This window comes from Chlamydomonas reinhardtii, chromosome 12 (genome assembly GCF_000002595.2).
Source record: "Chlamydomonas reinhardtii strain CC-503 cw92 mt+ chromosome 12, whole genome shotgun sequence".
NCBI lineage: Eukaryota > Viridiplantae > Chlorophyta > Chlorophyceae > Chlamydomonadales > Chlamydomonadaceae > Chlamydomonas > Chlamydomonas reinhardtii.
The window spans coordinates 4,341,202-4,357,603 of NC_057015.1; the positions used below are offsets into that span (position 1 = coordinate 4,341,202).

General features: G+C 68.6%; 2 protein-coding genes across 2 annotated transcripts; both read right to left on the reverse strand.

The window, feature by feature from the left end:
• Window positions 1-57: 57 nt before the first annotated feature.
• Window positions 58-7,796, reverse strand: CHLRE_12g520150v5 (uncharacterized protein). Its single transcript, XM_043068368.1, has 17 exons — window positions 7,617-7,796; window positions 7,493-7,555; window positions 7,176-7,299; window positions 6,687-6,739; window positions 6,109-6,369; window positions 5,533-5,656; window positions 5,147-5,292; window positions 4,690-4,768; window positions 4,129-4,280; window positions 3,898-3,958; window positions 3,503-3,618; window positions 3,147-3,280; window positions 2,697-2,834; window positions 2,138-2,349; window positions 1,433-1,841; window positions 908-1,082; window positions 58-679 (listed from the first exon to the last, which is right to left on the reverse strand). Exons 1-17 carry the CDS (start codon window positions 7,740-7,742, stop codon window positions 362-364), a joined length of 2,691 nt encoding a protein of 896 aa, XP_042918463.1. The 5' UTR covers window positions 7,743-7,796; the 3' UTR covers window positions 58-361.
• A 54-nt stretch (window positions 7,797-7,850) lies between these two features.
• CHLRE_12g520173v5 (uncharacterized protein) lies at window positions 7,851-16,386 on the reverse strand. Its single transcript, XM_043068369.1, has 8 exons — window positions 14,925-16,386; window positions 14,703-14,786; window positions 10,755-14,522; window positions 10,413-10,624; window positions 9,919-10,157; window positions 8,911-9,752; window positions 8,453-8,713; window positions 7,851-8,333 (listed from the first exon to the last, which is right to left on the reverse strand). The coding sequence occupies exons 1-8, from the start codon at window positions 16,056-16,058 to the stop codon at window positions 7,977-7,979; spliced, it is 6,897 nt and encodes a 2,298-aa protein (XP_042918464.1). The 5' UTR covers window positions 16,059-16,386; the 3' UTR covers window positions 7,851-7,976.
• Between the last annotated feature and the right edge of the window lie 16 nt (window positions 16,387-16,402).

Consider the following 16,402-nt stretch of genomic DNA (forward strand, 5'->3'; position numbering starts at 1 on the left):
TTCCGTGGTTGGTATGGCAACCCCCGTGAACCTCACACCCACTGACTAGTTTGCCAATGCCCGATTGTCTTACAAGCAAGTCTGCCGCCGCCACCGTGTTCTCCGCGCGCGCAGCAAGAACAGCTTCCATTCAGAGGGGCCACTCCAGTGTTGGGCAGTGGGGCGCCCGTGGGCAGCATATCCGTGGTCCCTTACCCTTCGCAGCGAGATTATCGCAGCGCATCAGCAGTAATCCACCAGCCCCTCCAGAACCATAAATCCGGTGTCCGCAGCATGCTATGGATTACCCCTCTGGTTTGGCATTGACACTACCTGTGATTGCCCTTCCCCCTCGCCGCCAAGAGCTCCTGCTAGCCGTGCCCTACCGCCGTGCGCCCGGCGGCTTGGCCCCGCTGGCTGCCGCCGCCCCGCCCCCCGCCGCCGCCTTCCTCGCCAGATACCTCGCCTTGGCCGCATCCACCGCCTTATCACTATTCCGCCGCACCTCCGGACCCTGCGCCGCTGCCGCCGCCGCCGCCCCGTCGCCCTGCGCCGCCTCCTCCTCATCGCCGCCGTCGGCGCCGCCGCCGCTCCTCCGGCCGGCGGCAGCGGCGGCACTGCTGCGGCTGAGCTGTCGCACGTCCGCAGACATGATCTTGGGCAGAATCTCCGCCACCCACTCCGCGCGGGTGGCGCACACCTGGCGGGTGGCATCGAGGCGGGCATCAGCGGGCATGCAATCAAAGGCACAAGCTGGTTGCTTGGACTGAAGCACACGCCCGCGTCCCTCGGCAATCACCCAACCTCCTCTCCAACGCAGACAACCTGCCTCTCGCTGCTCCCGCGCCCCTCTTGATCACTTCGGGCCAGGAACTGTCCCTCCCCATCCACCGCACTCCCCTCGCCTCCCCTCCTGCTGCGCCCACACCTGTCTCAAGAAGGGCCTGCTGGTGGACACCAGCTCGTGGTACACAATGAACTCGGGCAGCATGCCATCGCCGTCCTCGCGCAGTGGGCAGCAGGCGGGGTGCAGCTGCGCCAGCTGGCCCGACACCGCGTGCAGCGTCTTGTAGCCGTTGTGGCGGGGCAGGCGCCGGGCCAGCCTGGAGCCAGGGGCGGGGAGGGTGAGGAGCCAGAAAGCCCACCCAGAGGGTAGGGGAGGGGAGGGTAGAGGAAGAGAGGGAGAGGAGACCGGCAGAGGTTAGGTGAAGCCAGGACGGGGGATAGGGCGGATGTGGGGGTACAGTTTGGGTGCTGGAATCGGTGCCCTTTGGGTGCTTGCGGCAGCCAGCGGGTGCGGGGCCGGCATCACCATCCCTTGGACACATGCGATCGCCGGATCGAGTGCAGGTGCCGTCAAGCTCCGCAAGCGCGTCCCCGCGCTGGAGTCCACGGCCCCACCGCGCGTCAACTCACTCCCAGCCCCGCATCCCACATCCTACACCCGACCTACTTGTTTGCGAAGCCGATGGTGAGCGCGTGTCTCAGCGCGTCCACCTGTGCCGCACTGGCGCGCTCGTCGCCGCCACCGCCGCCGGCCCTTCCAGACGTGGACGGCCTACCACCGCCGCCGCCACCACCACCCCAGCTCGCGCCGTCAATGGACACCTCCTCCCCGCCTCTCCCTCCGCTGCGGCCGCTGCTGGCGGCACCCCCCGGCCCATCGCCCACGCGTGCGGCCTTCCGGCTGTCGCCTCCTGCTCCCCCAGCTCCGGACTCAGCGCCAGCTCCGTTGCGTTCGCTGCGGTCGTCGTGCTGGTCACCGCGGCCGCGCTTGCGGTCTCCAGCGCCACCGCCGCCGCCGGCCGCCTCGCCGCCGCCGCCCACCTTGTCCAGTCCGCTGCCGTCCGGCCCCGTGATGGCTGCGGCGGCGTGTGTGGGTGGGCGGGGACGTCAACGTGCGGACTCGGCCATGTCACAACTACCGGTACGGTAATTGCTTGTTTGCAAAATGTGAAGCGCATGTGCCTTGTCCCCTGACGCACACGGCACACCCAAAGCTCACGCAACTCCAATCCCCCTTTCATGCCAACCCTGTCCGCAGCCCACGGCGCAGCCCTGCCCACCCAGCCTCCCCTGCCCTCTCCCCCTCCCCTTCCCTCCCCTTCCCTGCCCACCCCTGCCCTCCCCTTCCCTCCCCTGCCCTCCCCGCACGCACCCTCCAGCTGCCGACGTATGTCCCTCGCGAAGTTCATGCCTCTCAGGTCCAGCCCGTGCGCCGCCGCCCAGTCGCGGCTGCACCCCGCCGCCGCCCAGCCCTCCCACAGCCGCAGCAGCAGCACGTGGTCGCCGTGCCCGCCCGCAGCGGACATGAGCGCACGCAGCCGCTCGCGGGCGGCGCGGGCGCCGCTGCTGTCGCCGCCGCCGCCCCTGCATGGAGCGATGGGTTTTGTGTTTGAGGCCGGGAGTGTGAGTGTGAGAGTGTGTGTGTGTGTGTGTGTGTGTGCGTGTGTGTGAGAGTGTGAGTGTATGTGTGAGTGGGTGGGCGTGGACGCCGTTTGGTGGGTGGTGGTGGTGGGTGGGGGGGTTTCTAGCGCATGTGTGGCCGCGGCCTGTGAGGGCGGCTGGCTGGCGGCTTAGTCGGCGACCCGGCAGCGCGGCGATAGAGCGGATGGGGCCGTGCCCACGTGCACATGCACACTCATAGGGGCAGTCATACAAACACACACGCCTGCACGGGCGCGGGTGCTGCCGGGCATCCGCACACGTCAACACACCTGCGGCCGCCGCCATCCTGCCCTCCCACGGAGCCGCCGCCGGGCGCGGGGTTGGCGGCGTCCCCGGGTCCCTGTCCCGCGCTGAAGACGTGCTCACTGGACAGCATGGCAGCCACACTCACCATCTGGGTCACACAGCTGCAGTCGGGAACAGCAGACCAAGTGTGAGGGGTTGCACCAGGAGGACGGGCCGGTCCTACGTGGCCAACGACTGGTCTGGCAGCCAGACGCACCGTGGTCCAGGGGTCACATGCCCAGACCACGGGCACGGGTTTCGGTGTCGTCTTCATGGCCCCCGCTGCCCCCTGCGCTACCCTGCCCCTCCCTTGCCGCCTCCTGCACTCACCCCACTCATCCCATCCCATCCCATCCCATCCCATCCCATCCCATCCCATCCCATCCCATCCCATCACCCCACCCCACCCTCCCCCCGCCCCCCCGTGCGCTCACTCCAGCTCCCGGGCCGCCAGCAGCGCCCGCGCCAGGGCCGGGTCCAGCGGCAGGCCGCTCATGCGCCGGCCCAGATCCGTCACGTCGCCGCGGGAATCAATGGCGTCAAGCACCAGCAGCTGGCGCAGCGCGTCCTAAGAGGGGGGGCGGGGAGGGGCGGGGAGGGGCGGGGAGGGGGACGTTTTGTGCATCCACCGCAATAGCGCATTTGCAAGGACACGAAGCAAACGGAAAGATGCATGGCGGCTGGTGGAGTGCGATAGGGAGCTACCATTGCCCTATGTGGTCATGTGGGTATGGCAGCTGACTGAAAACCGCCCCCCCTCCCTCACTTCCCCGCCCCCCCCCCAGCACACCTCCAGCGCCTCCTGCGCGGGCGGGTCCAGGAAGTCGAACCTCAGCACGTCCAGCCCCGGCAGCGCCAGCGACTTGAGGTACAGCACCGCGCCCACCAGACTGGTGCGCTGGATCTCTGGAGGGGAGGGGCGGCGAGCGGGCGAGGATGGATGTGAGTGGGTGTAACGGAATAGGTGAATATGTGCTATTGTTTTCAACCGAGACCTACGACCTGAAATTGGAGGGACGGGGATTCCAGGCGCGACTACTCAGGCAACGGTGGTGACGGACAGGCTCAGCGGTGCGCAGGCGCCACATGCGGACGACCAGTCAAACCCACACCCACACCCACAGCCCCGGCCTCCGCCCCGCCGCCCTCCGGCATCCACCCATGCAGCGCCTCTCACAGTCTCACCCGGCGCGGTGACGTTGGGCATCTTCTTGTCGTAGTAGGTGCGCGTGTACAACCGGAAGCACTGGGGGGGGAGGGGGAGAGGTACATCCCGTTATTCCCAACGTCCGCCGACCCCATCAACTCAAGCGACCCCCCCCCCAAATTCCTCCTTGCAGCGCGGCTGTTTCCTCCCGGGATTGGTTCAGAGTTAACCTCCCCCCTCAGCGCGCAGCACTCCCGGCCTGCGCGCACCTTGCCCGGCCGTGTGCGTCCCGCCCTGCCGGCCCGCTGTGTGGCCTGCACCCGGCTGATGGGCGTGACGTCCAGGCTGTCCATGCCGGTGGCGGGCTGGTAGCTCTTCTGCTTCACAACGCCGCTGTCCACCACATACACCACACCCTCAACTGCGGGGAGGGCAGGGCGGAGAGGGGAGGCAGGGAAGGAGGGGTGGGGGAGAGTTTACCCCCAATCCAAACAAAACAAGAACCAGAACCAGCCCCCGGCGCGCGGGGGAGGCACTTCGCCCGCTCCCGGCTGCGCGTCAGCGGTTTAGGGGCAGGGTTGTTTGCGCCATTCCCGGTGAGCAACAAGAGAGGAGGCGGCGGGGGAGTTTGATGGTGCCCGGGACCAGCGTGTAGGCGCCGCAGTGCGGAGGGAGGGGGGTTGCAGGTTTGGAAAAGCGGTACAGGATGCACTGAAGACTGCAGGCGAAGTCGTTACCACATTAGGGGGGGGTTAGTTCCGAGCCCAAACCAACTAAGAGAAGCCGTTCCTTTCCGCCTGCCGGGCCCGTCCTCCACGCCTCGCCCCTACCTGTGATGGAGGTCTCCGCCACATTGGTTGCCACGATGCATCGCCGCACGCCCTCGGGCGCGGGCCGGAACACTCGGACCTGAGGCGGCAGCGGGGGAGGGGTGCAGAGGGGGATTATGTGCCCGAGCCCAATAGATGCCAAGAGTCAAGGAATCGTCGCCCAACCCGAGATGCAGAGGAGGCAGAGGGGAATGGGGGGCAGGGGGCAGGGGGGGAGGGGGCAGAGGGGGCGGGCGGGTTTGGTTGGGCAGCAGAGATGCAGGTGCGGTTGCCACAGTAGCCTAGGTCAGGAGCTGTCCAAGACACCTGAGGTCGTCAAGCGCGCCCCTGCCCCCACGCCCCTACCCCCCCCCCCCCGCCCCTACCGCTCCCATCCCTCTCCTTGCTCCCCCCTCCCCCTCCCCCTCCGGCTCCCTCTTCCCGCCTCCCCCGCCGCCTCCCCCCCCCCCCCGCCCACCTGCAGCTCCGGCGGCAGGCTGGCGTACAGCGGCAGCGCCACCAGCGGCATGGCACTGCCTGCTGGCAGCCCCGCCACCGCCTCGTTCAGGGAGCGGATGGCCTTGTCGATCTCCGCCTGGCCCGTCAGGAACACCAGGATGTCGCCTGGAGGAACGGGGGACACAGGGGCGGGAGGCGAAGGCGGCCGTGAAACAGGGGAGCAATCATGGTGTTGACTTGGCCGGGCCTGAAGACTGCGACTTCGCGCCGCCCTGCCCCGCCTCCTCCGTCTGGAGGACCACGTCGGTCCTTTGCCACCGCCCCCACCCCCACCCCGTTCCTTCATACTTGCCGGCTGGCATGAGAGGCTTGCCCCCGACCCCCCACCCCCACCTCATTCCTCACCCTCGGGCTGGCTGGTGTGTATCTGCATGACCGTGTCAATGGCGGCCGCGGCGTAGTCGCTGAGGTGGTCCTCGCGCGTGTGGATCACGTCCACAGGGAAACAGCGGCCAGGCACATTGAACACCTGGGAGGCGGTTGGGGGGTTGGGGGCGGGCGGTTGAGAGCAGCCCGAATGGAAACATGGAGCGCGAGCTGCAGGGGAGCTAGACCCTGCACGCCTTAAGTATCATAGGCAAGACGGCCGCCCAGGCCGGTCACACAGACAGCTACTCCCTGTTTTACTGGTTCTCGCTCTGGCTTCAATGGGATTGGACTTGACCGCCCCCGTCATCGGTACGCACAACACCACACATGCTGTTTACCTCGCTACCCTCTCTGTACCAATCCTTGCAACCCCCCCCCCTCGACCTAGTTTGGGCTGGTATTACAACCCCCCTCCCCCACCTCCCTGTCACCAGCTCCTTAGTCCCAAGCCCCTCCCGCCCTAGCCCGTCCCTCTCTGCCTCCCTCTCCCTCCCTCTCCGTCTCCCTCTCTCTCCCTCCCCCTCCCTCCTCCCTTTCCCCCTCCCGCCGCACCGGGCAGTTGCCAAAGTAGGCGCTGAACTTCTCGCCATCCAGTGTGGCCGACGTCACCACCAGCCGCAGCCGCTCCAGCCCCGCCCCACCCCTTGCCTCCCCACCCCTTACCTCCCCACCCCTTGCCTCCCCACCGCCACCCCCCGCGTCCCGCTGCTGCTGCTCCACAGCGGTGTTGCGCTCCCGCACCAGGCGCTTGAGCAGCCCGAACAGGATGTCGGTGTTGAGCGAGCGCTCGTGGGCCTCGTCCAGGATGATCACCTGGGGGGCAGGCGCGGAGGCGGGGTGCGGAGGGGTACGTGTGCCAGGGCGGCGTGGCGCCAGGGGGAGGTAGTCGTTCATGTGAAGAGCGGGGTGGACAAATCACAAGGGGTGTGAGTGCGGCGGCCGGGCACGGGCGCGGGCACGGGTGTGGCCGGTGCAGGTGCAGGCAGTCGGCTCGGGCTGCAATGTGCCCCGTGCGGCCGCATCCAGGCAGCGCGTCGCATCACGTGCCCCTGTCCCCTCCCCCTCCCTTATCCGCACTGTATCCTCCCCCCTTCTTTGTGGCGCTTCTCCTCCTCCCCCCGCCGCCCCACCGAGTAGCGGCTGAGTTGCGGGTCCTCCAGGCACTCCCGCAGCAGTGTGCCGTCTGCAGCGGCGGCGGCGAGTGAGCCGCAGGGAAGGAGGGTGACCCGTGAAAAGGAGGTGGCGTGGCAGCGGCATGGGGGAAGGAAGCAGGCAGTGGGCGGGATGGGCAAAGACGAGGTGGCGAGGCGGAGGGTGGGAAGGCACGTGACTGAGAGGCTGCCGCCACCTCAGCACACTTGTCTACTGTCAAGTGTCGTGGTAAACTGCCCGTTTCCCGCAAATAGTGCTGCTTCTACTGCTACTACCGCCAACCCCCAGTCTCAAAATCCAACCGCCCACCCCCACTGCAACCACACCATGCGCCCATGGAAGCATCGCTAAGCGCCGCCCTAGCGTCACGTGCTACGCGCCGCCCTAGCGTCACGTGCTTCCGCGGTGTGACGCCATCACATATACACACTTCCCCACACGCACAAACACACAGGCCCTGACCTCACCCGTGAGGTACTTGATGCGTGTGGAGGCGCTGGTGCAGTCCTCGAACCGCACCGCATACCCCACCTCCCGCCCCAGCTGCACGCCGCGCTCCTCAGCCACGCGCTTGGCCACCGTGACCGCACCCTGCGTGCGCGCCGTGGCCGCACACACGTGCGTTCAACAGGTGATTGTTAATACTTAACAGACAGCTAAGGGGGCTAACGGAGCGTGGGGTAACGTGTTGGCGCACTGACTCGGCCCTCCACTGGCTGATAAGGCAGCCAGGACGACCCTTGTCCCCTTCCCGCCTCCCCGCCGAAAGTTGACCCGCACGCACCACTCGACGCGGCTGCGTGACCGCGATGATTCCATGCTTTGCGTGTCCAGCCTCGTATAGGATCTGCGACGGCGTCAGGGTAAGACGGCGACCACAGCACTTGGCGACAAGGTGGCATGCTTGCCTGCGAGAGCTGCGTGGTCTTTCCCGAGCCGGTCTCTCCAATTACGACTACCACATCATTGGTGTCTACGGCTGCCAGAATGTCCTTGGCGAAAAGCCGAATTGGCAGCGTCGCCGGAGTGGTCATTTCTTTACAGGCTTTAGGGACCTGCTGAAGAGCGCATCGTTAAGCTAAAGTAGCTTTCGAACAATTGAACTTGGCTTGTGTTACATTATTTGCCCTAACGTTTGAGTCAACGAGATCAGGTCAAAACAATCCCGCGTGTCATTCCCCTCGTCTTGTCCGCCCAAGTCTGCACCACCCCCTGCAACGGCACCCTGACATGGCACGGCGGCATGCACAGCTGCTCGTCGCTTGCCACTACTGCCCCGGGCTCCTCGCCGCAAACACATCGCACCGGTACGACACCGCACTGTCGCCCCCGCCGCCGCCCCCGCCACCGCCGCCACCCGGCAGCCCCACCAGCTCCCCCAGCAGCCGCCCCTCCACCTCGCACATGTGCTGCAGCTGCCGCCACAGCTCCAGCCCGCGGTAGTGGCTGTAGCTGGTGGGCATGTGGGTCAGGAAGGCGCGGCTGGCCAGCACCAGCAGGCGGGTGCGGGTGCGGCTGAAGGCGACGTTGGCTCGACACAGGTCGGTGTAGAAGGCCGCCGCGGCCTCCAGCGCCGCGCAGCTGCTGACGGTGGCGCTGAAGATGACGGTGTCAGCCTCGTCGCCCTGTCATTTTGGGGGAAGGGGGTTAGGAGGTAAATAAAGTGAGATAGACCGTGGGGCGGAGGACGCGGCGCATGTAGACCTACACCCGCACCCGCACCCGCAACCACCCACCGACCCACCTGCATGCGCTCCACGGTCTCCACGCGGCACACGCCGCCCCACGGCCGCCCCTGCGCCGCCGCCCGCAGGGCCCGCCGCTGCGCCCGGTGCGGCGTGATGATAGCCACGGCCGGCCGCGGCGCCGCTGGCACAGCGTCACCAGCGTTTCTGCCGGGTGCTGCGGCGGGCGCTGCGGCTGCTGTGGCCGCGGCCGCGGCGTGGCCCTGCTGCTCCTGACGGGCGAAGGGGCTCGCCTCCATCAACTGACACACCAGCTCCACCTGAGCGAGGCCGTTGTGGGAAGGGACGGGGGAGCGCTTGTCACTTGTTTGTGCCGTCACTGTTGCCGTGGGGTTGGCCACGTGATCCATAGGCACTGGCGTCACAACACTACCTATCGGCCCGCCATCAGGCAAGATGGGACTCAACCCCACTCAACCCTCCTGAGCCACGCGCTGCCCGCCCCCCCCCCACCTACCTCGAGCCTGTTCACACGCTGTGAGCGATCCTCGTTGTGCAGCAGCAGGTACACCCCACCACCACCACTGCTGTCATCGCCCTCGCCGCCGCCCGGGGCCCACAGCTGCTTCAGGAGCTGCGCGGGCAGCTGCTGCACACCACCACCACTGCCGCTGCTGCCGCTGCTGCCGCTGGTGCCGCTGCCGCCGCTGCTGCCGCTGGTGCTAGTGGTTGAGGTGTGTAGTGCGCGGCCAGGTTGCGGCAGCGGCGGCGCCAGCAACTGCCCACCGCCTATAGCAGTAGCTGTTCCCAGGGGCCCAATGCGATCGCCGGAACCCGGTGCGCGCGATGGCCCCACTCCAGCGCCGCCGCCGCCGCCACCGCCTACCACGGCACCAGTTGCGCCATGCCGCCGCACTACCAGCCTGTTGGCGGCGGCGCCGACTCCCTCCGCCTCTGCCTCCACCACCTCGACCGCCTCCCGGTGCGGATGCCTGCGCCCCACCAGCTGTACCCCGTCCCGCGCGTACAGCGGCGCCAGCAGGGCCGTCACCGCCGGCGGCAGCCGGTGCGTGTAGCTGAGCGCTACCACACGCACACGGGGGGTGGCGGTGAAGCCAGTAGCCCACTGCGGCGGGTCCTGCTGCTGCTGATCCCCGCTGCTGCCGGGGCCGCTGCTGTTGCCCCCGCTGCCGCCGGCGCCGCTGCTATTGCCCCCGCTGCTCCCGCTGCCGCTGCCGGCGCTGGCCAGCAGGCGCATGTAGTCGAAGGCGCTGCGGTCGGGTCGGTGGCGGCGCAGGTTGGGGCGCAGGTCGGCGGCCAGGTCGGCGGCCAGGATGGTGCTCAGCTGCTGGTGGTCGCCTGGGGCAGGGGTGGGGCGGGTGGGAGTGGGGGATGGAGGGGGCGGGAACAGAACGACGAGCCGCGGCAAAGACATTAAACACATCCGGCTGATGGAGGTAAGGATGATTTGTGGCTAAGGTGCCCGGTCTTCCCCTCCTTGCCTTGCCTCCCTTGCCCCCCTCACCCGCCACCAGCAGCGCCGCCGCCTCCACCAGCAGCCCCGCCAGCGCCAGCAGCTGCGGCGCGAACACCATGCTGGCCTCATCAAGAACCAGCGCCGAGGCCAGCGCGCCCCGCCCGCCCGCCGCCATGGCCGCCGCCCCCTGCCTGCATGCGCGCTGCGCCTCGCACTGCCGCAGCTGCTCGGCCGCCGTCTGCAGGTGCCGCAGCGTGCCGGCGACCAGGTACCACACGCCTGGCTCGCTGTTGGGGAGAGGCGTGGCGGCAGGGCAGGGCGCGACGGAGTGGGTGGACAAGGTCAGGGCGTGACAGCGTGGGTAGCAAAGGTCAGGGCAGGGCGTGGTTAGGCGTCGCAGGGGAGGGAGGATGGCGTAATGGCGGGGTTGGTGGTTGGTCGATGGGTGGTGCTGTGTTGGGTGCAGGTGCGCGCTGCGGGAGAGATCGCAAGCGCTGACTGCCATATGCTGCACGCGAAAAGCCTTAAGCGTTGCCACTTACAATGTTTTTGGTATTTTTGAGTTCATGCCCAAGGCCGTCAGATGCGGGGCGAGCGAGGTTCTGCTGTTGTTCAACCGGACCAGATGCACGCGCCGCTGGCAGCTGCCAGCCGGTGCGCCTGCTCCGGTCGCCGCAGTCGCGGCAGTGGCAGCGGCTGCCACTGCTTCCTTCAGTGCACCCTCCTGGATGCGCTGCGCGATGCGCTCCATCACCTGCAACAGCGTGATCGTCAGGACTGGCGCATGGGACACTTGACGCTCGCGGCATGTTAGCTAGGCCACGGTATGCGATGGGAGAGCATGAGGCTTAGCAAGCAAGCCCGGCCTTGCGCGTGTTGCCTACCGTATCTATGGCGGTGTGTGTGGGGCCGCTGAGTAGCACAACGCCGCCCTGTCCCGGCGGTCCCGTGGGCCCGCCCTCCACCAGCCGTGCCGCCAGCCAGCCGATCACACACAGCGCCAGTGTCTCTGTCTTGCCCGTGCCCGGCGGCCCCTGCAGCAGCACCTGACTGCCCATGCCGTCACCCGCACTGCCACGGCTGCTACTGCCACTGCCACTGCTGCTACTGCCACCGCCACTGTTGCTACTGCCGCGGCTGCTGCGGCTGCCCCTGCCGCCGGTGTTGGGCAGGCCGCCGGTGTCGTGGGACAGGAAGGCGGCGACGCAGGCGGCCTGGTCGGGGTGCAGGGGCCTGCCCGGCCGCCAGCACGACAGGGCTTCCAGGATTGCTTGGCGCGGCGGGCTGAGGCTGGGTGGCAATGACGGTGCCGCCGCCGCGGCGTCCCTTCCCCCGGCGCGATTTCCACCTGCCGCTGCGGGGCTTGGTGAGGCGCAGGTGGCAAGGCCGCGTGCCGGCCCCGAGGCCGCCGTCACCGCCCGTGTGATGCCGGGGCTGCTGGCGGAGGGCGAGGCCGGAGAGGCGGCGCCCGCGGCTGCACCCGGCGGCGGGCTGAACAGCGCCTGCGCGGCGCTCCCCAGCACACTGCCTGGCGTCACGGCCCCAGCAATGGGCTTGCCCTGCTGCTGCTGCCGAGGCGTGGTAGGCTCCTCCTCTACATCCTCCTCCTCCTGGCCCCTCACAGGTGCCATGTGTGGCGGTGCGCCCCCAGGCTGCGCCCCTGCCCCGCCCGCAGCGGCCGCCTGCTGCTGCGCCTGCTGCAGGGGCGGCGGCCGGCAGGGGCGGCGGCCGGCCCGCAGCCGCGGGGGTGGCGAGGGCAGCCTGAGGCGGCGCGCCACGTAGGCGCTGTCGGCCGCCGCCTCCTGCAATCCCTCCACACACGAGGTGGCCACCAAGGCGGCGATGTTGGGCGCGGCGTCCAGGGCCACCATGCCGCCCGCCCACTCCGCAAAGCGCGCCGCCGTGTTGGGCCCAGCCACGAAGAAGTCCTCGGGGTCGAGCTCCTTCGACACATAATTGTAGTGCAGCTCAACCCACAGCCCGCCGCCGTCGCCGTCGCCGTCGCCGTCGCCGCCACCGTCACCACCACCGCCCTCGGGCCTCTCGGGCAGCAGCTTGAGGGCGTGGAGGGCGAAGTGGTTCATCACCTGCTCCTCGCTCTGGCACAGCCATGGGTCGGGCACCAGCGCAGCGGCAGCGCCCGCCGAGCCGCCGCCCGGGCCTGCCGCCGCCGGCACAGCCGCCACCTTCGACACCACCACCCCGTCCTTGTCCTTCAGCCCCGTCAGCTCGCTGAACGCGTCCGCCAACACCCTGGCCGCGTCCCTGCTGCCGTCCGCCGCATCCGCCGCATTGAGTGGCGGGTACAGCACCCGGCCACGTAGCACCTTGGTGCTGTACTTGCCTTGCGGCACCGCCCGCAGGTCACCCAGCACCGCGCAGCCACGACCGCCCTCTGCGCGTGCGGCGGGCGGCGCCGCGGCCAGCTGCCTCCAGAACTGCCGCACCTCCGCCCCCCGGTTCAGCCGGACGGCGTCCGTAGCCGCCAGCGCCACCGCCACCGCAGCCGCAGAGCGCTCAGTCACCGCTGACGCTACGGACTCGCGCAGGCCGGTCGGGCCTTCCATCAGGGCCGCGGGCGCGGCGCCGGCGTGCAGGCGGAAATGCCGGAGCTGAGGACTTAGCGGCAGCGGCAGAGGGTTGTCTAGCTTGGAGTTCGTGATGGCAATGCGGCCGCCACCCGGCAGCCGCACCAGCCGCTCCTCCAGCCACCGCACAGCGTGCGCCCGCGCCGCCAGCAGCGCACGCAGGTGCCGTGCGCCGGCAGCAAACACGCCGCCGCCGCCGGCGCAGCCGGCACTTTTGTCCTTGCCATTGTCATGGACATGGGCGGCGCGGGAGGCGTCGTCCTGCTGGGCTGCTGCGGGATTGGCGGTGGCGGCGGCGGAGTGCCACAGGGCGCGGATGAAGGCGGGCGGGATGGAGCCGCCGGGCAGGTCCGGCTGCACCTGAACCAGCAGCGGCACATGCGAGCCCGCGATGCCTGCGGAAGCGGAGCTTGGGATCTGCCGTGGCCGTCCCTGTGGCTGTCGCTGCTGCGGCGGGCCTGCTGCTCCTATGGCGGCGCCAGTTGCGCCGGCCGCGGCCGTCTGCTGCTCCTGCTGCTGTAAGGCTCCGTGCAGCTCTGGGTGGATGGGCACAATGGCGCTCAGGCAGCCACCCGGACTGAACACAGCCTGCAGGTCCACGTCTCCGGCACACGCACCACCACTAGCCGCACCAGCATCAACCAGGAACGCGGGCGCCCGCCACTGGTACAGCCCGCCATTATCAGCCCTACTGCGGTTGTGCGGCGGTGGCTGCTGCGCCTGCGGCTGTGGTTGCGGGGGCTGCTGCGGCTGGTGTTGCTCCTGGGCGCCCCAATCCACGGCGCAGGCCGCGAGCAGGCCGCCGCCCTGCCAGGGGGTGGCGTAGCGGCGCACCTCCTCCTCCAGCGCACTGGACACCAGCTGCTCACCCGGCAGCCCCGCCCGCAGCCCCAGGAGATGAGGCAGCCATGCCAGCCTGCCACCGCCGCTACTACCGCCGTCACCACCAACCCCACCGCACCCACTGCCTCTGCCGCTGCTGCTGTGTCTGTTGCTTGGCGTTGCGGCGCCGCTGGCACCTCCACCGCCGCTGCCAGCCGTCATGTGGTCTAGGGCGCTACAACGCCGCACCAGCGACTGTAGTTCCGACTGCGAGTGCACGTAGACGTGCAGCAGCGGCTGCGGCGGCTGGTGTGTGGCGCTGCCCGCACTTGGCGGCGCCAGCGACGCCGCGGCCTCCTCCAACGCCGCGCACACCTGTGTGGAGAACCGCTCCAGGAGCGCTGCCTCCGCCTCGTCCCAGCTTCCCCACACGTCACTGTCTGCTTCTGCGCCTCGCGCGTCAGCAGCGTGCCCCTCCTTTCCCTTCACCAACCCCTCCGCGGCGCCCTGCGGCCCCTCTGCCGACTGCGATGGCGCCCGCGTGATCAGTTCCACCACGTCCCAGCCCCGCTGCTCCAACTGCGGTGGCGGCCGCCACCACGCTTCTGAGGTTTCAGTACCATCAGCCGCCGCCACGTGCGCCGCCACGCCCACCACCCGGCACAGGATGGGGTCGGTCGCCACGGTCAAGTACAGCCGCACCAGCGGCGGCGGCGGCTGCAGCCGCTGCTTCTCATGCCGGTCAGTGAAGGGCCAGGGCGCGCGCGCGGGCAGGCAGCTGGGACCCGAGCCGGGCAGGAGCAGGAACGGCGGTGCCAAGCTGCTCCGCCGACTCTGCTGCGGGATTGCTGTTGACAACGCCTCTAGATCCGCTGTTGCCGCAGTAACCGCTGCGCCCACGGCTGATGCGGCCTGAGGCAGCCACCGCGCCGCCCTGACTTGGGCGGTGAGGCTGAGTCGGTACAGCTCCGGGCGGCTGAGGCCGACCTGCTCAGCCACCTGCTGGAGCCGCGTGGTGGCCTGATGCGGCTGCGGCTGTGGCGACTGCTGCTGTGGCTGCAGTGGCGGCGGTCGCAGGCTGGCCAGGTCCTCTATGTCGGCCACACCGGCCAGCCGCAGTGCCTGGGCCGTGTCGGCGCCGCACCCGCTCAGCTGCAAGGCACCTCGCGCCGCCGCGTCGGACCAGCAGGCGGGGGAGCGGGGGCAGGACACGCAGTGCGAGCCCAGCTCGTAGGGCACCTCCTGTGAGGCGCGAGCGAGTTGCGACAATGAATGATGGGCATCAGTGGTGACATGATCTTGAGCGTGGACGGCAAGGCTAATCTAGCCCCACATCCTGCGGTTGTGTGTGCGGCGAGTGTGCGCGTGTTGTTTTCCCTAGTACGGATCCGTGTTCAGCCTCCGCCTCAGCCCCCGCCTCACCTGCAGCGGGGTCTCCAAGGCGACCGCCACACGGCCGCTTAAGGGTGCCAGCAGAGATGCCAGTTGGCGGGTGATGGACTCAACCTGCGGCCGGTAGGGAGTTTATCGGTCAAAGCGCTGCGTGCATGCAATTAGAAGGACGTGTCTGCCATCGCGTCACGCGCATGAGCTAGCCTTAAGGCCTAAGCCCTGACTATAATTTGATAGCACCCAGGCGCTCACCTCCCGGCGCGGCAGTGGCTCCGCATCCACAACATCCTGCCGTGCCGTGTGCGCTGCTGCTCCCGCAGCCACCCCCTCCTCCTCTCCGCCCTCCCGCGCATCTGTGCCGTCGTCCTCGTCCCCGCCGCCGGCGCCGCTGTCCTCGGCCCCGCCGTTGATACGCAGCACGCACTCTATCTCCAACTCATCAGCACCACCGCTGCTGCAGCCGCTGCTGCTGCTGCTGCCATCGACACAGCTGCTGCTACTGCCGACGCTGTGGGGCAGGGCCCACCAGCGTCCGCCGATCAGCACACGGCTGCGGCTGCCATTGGCACTGCCGCCCCCGCTGGCGCCACCGGCGCCGCGCGCCGGCGCCCGCCCTGCCTCCTGTTCCAGCAGCCTCAGCAGCAGCATACGGTAGGCCACCAGCTGGGCCAGGTACTTGGTCTGCGGCTCGCGACTGGCCTTGCACTCCACTAGCCGTAGCACCGGCACCCATATGGTGCCACCGCTGTTGCCGCTGCTGCTGCCGCCGCTGGCGCCGCCACTGCCGCCGCCGCTGGTGCCGGCGCCGCGCCGCCGCCACAGCAGCATGAGGAAGTCCGCCCTGCCGCTCAGGTGCGCCGCCGCGTCCGGCGTCGGCCGGCCCTGCAGCGCCACCTCTGACGCCCAGTAGCCCACCTGCACCGCCGGCGGCGCCTGGCCACGCCGGTTCTCGCCGTTCTCGCCGTTCCTGCTGTTGCTGCTGTTGCTGCTGCCAGCCAGGCTGCAGGGTGCTGGAGGCGGGGGCAACGTCGTGACCTGGGCCCAGAACTCGGACCAGGGCGTGGAGCTGCCTTGCGGCGGGTGGCTGCGCGGCGCCCGCGACGCACGGCTCAGCAGCTCGGCTGCGACCACGTGCTCGAGGTCATGTCCGGATCGAGCCAGCTCGGGATCCAGGGGTCTGTCACATCTGGCGTGTGCTGGGCCTGGCGCCGAGCTGGGGCCTGAGGCGACGGCCGCTGGGGCCTTGAAGCCCCCAAGTGCAAGGAAGCGACCACATCGCCGGAGGTGGATGAAGTTTGCGAGGTCAGTGACGGATAACACTATCGAAGGCGCCTGAGCTGCCTCGACTTGCGAGCGAGCTGCGGGAGGAGTGGCCGGAGTGGCCATCACTCGAAGAAACTAGTCTTGAACTAGTTGCCGTGACACTGCGACTACTTTCTAGTTCTGAGCATTGGCAGCAATAGTTAAGAAATGATTTCAGCGCTGTCGATGAGCTGGAAGCGGCCCTCAAAGAGCCTGCATACTTGTCGTAGGGCCTTTGCTCACGGCAATGACACAGAAGCCATAAAAAACAATTACTAATAACGTTTATGTAGGAAATGTTGTAAATGAGCTTGTGGGTCTCCATTCCCGGGAAACCCGTAACCGCGTGCGTTGCGTGCTGAGTTAGTGTAGGGCATGCACGGCCTTCTTATCGCAGCTTTAGGTCCTCTTGAGTAAATTTTGATTGA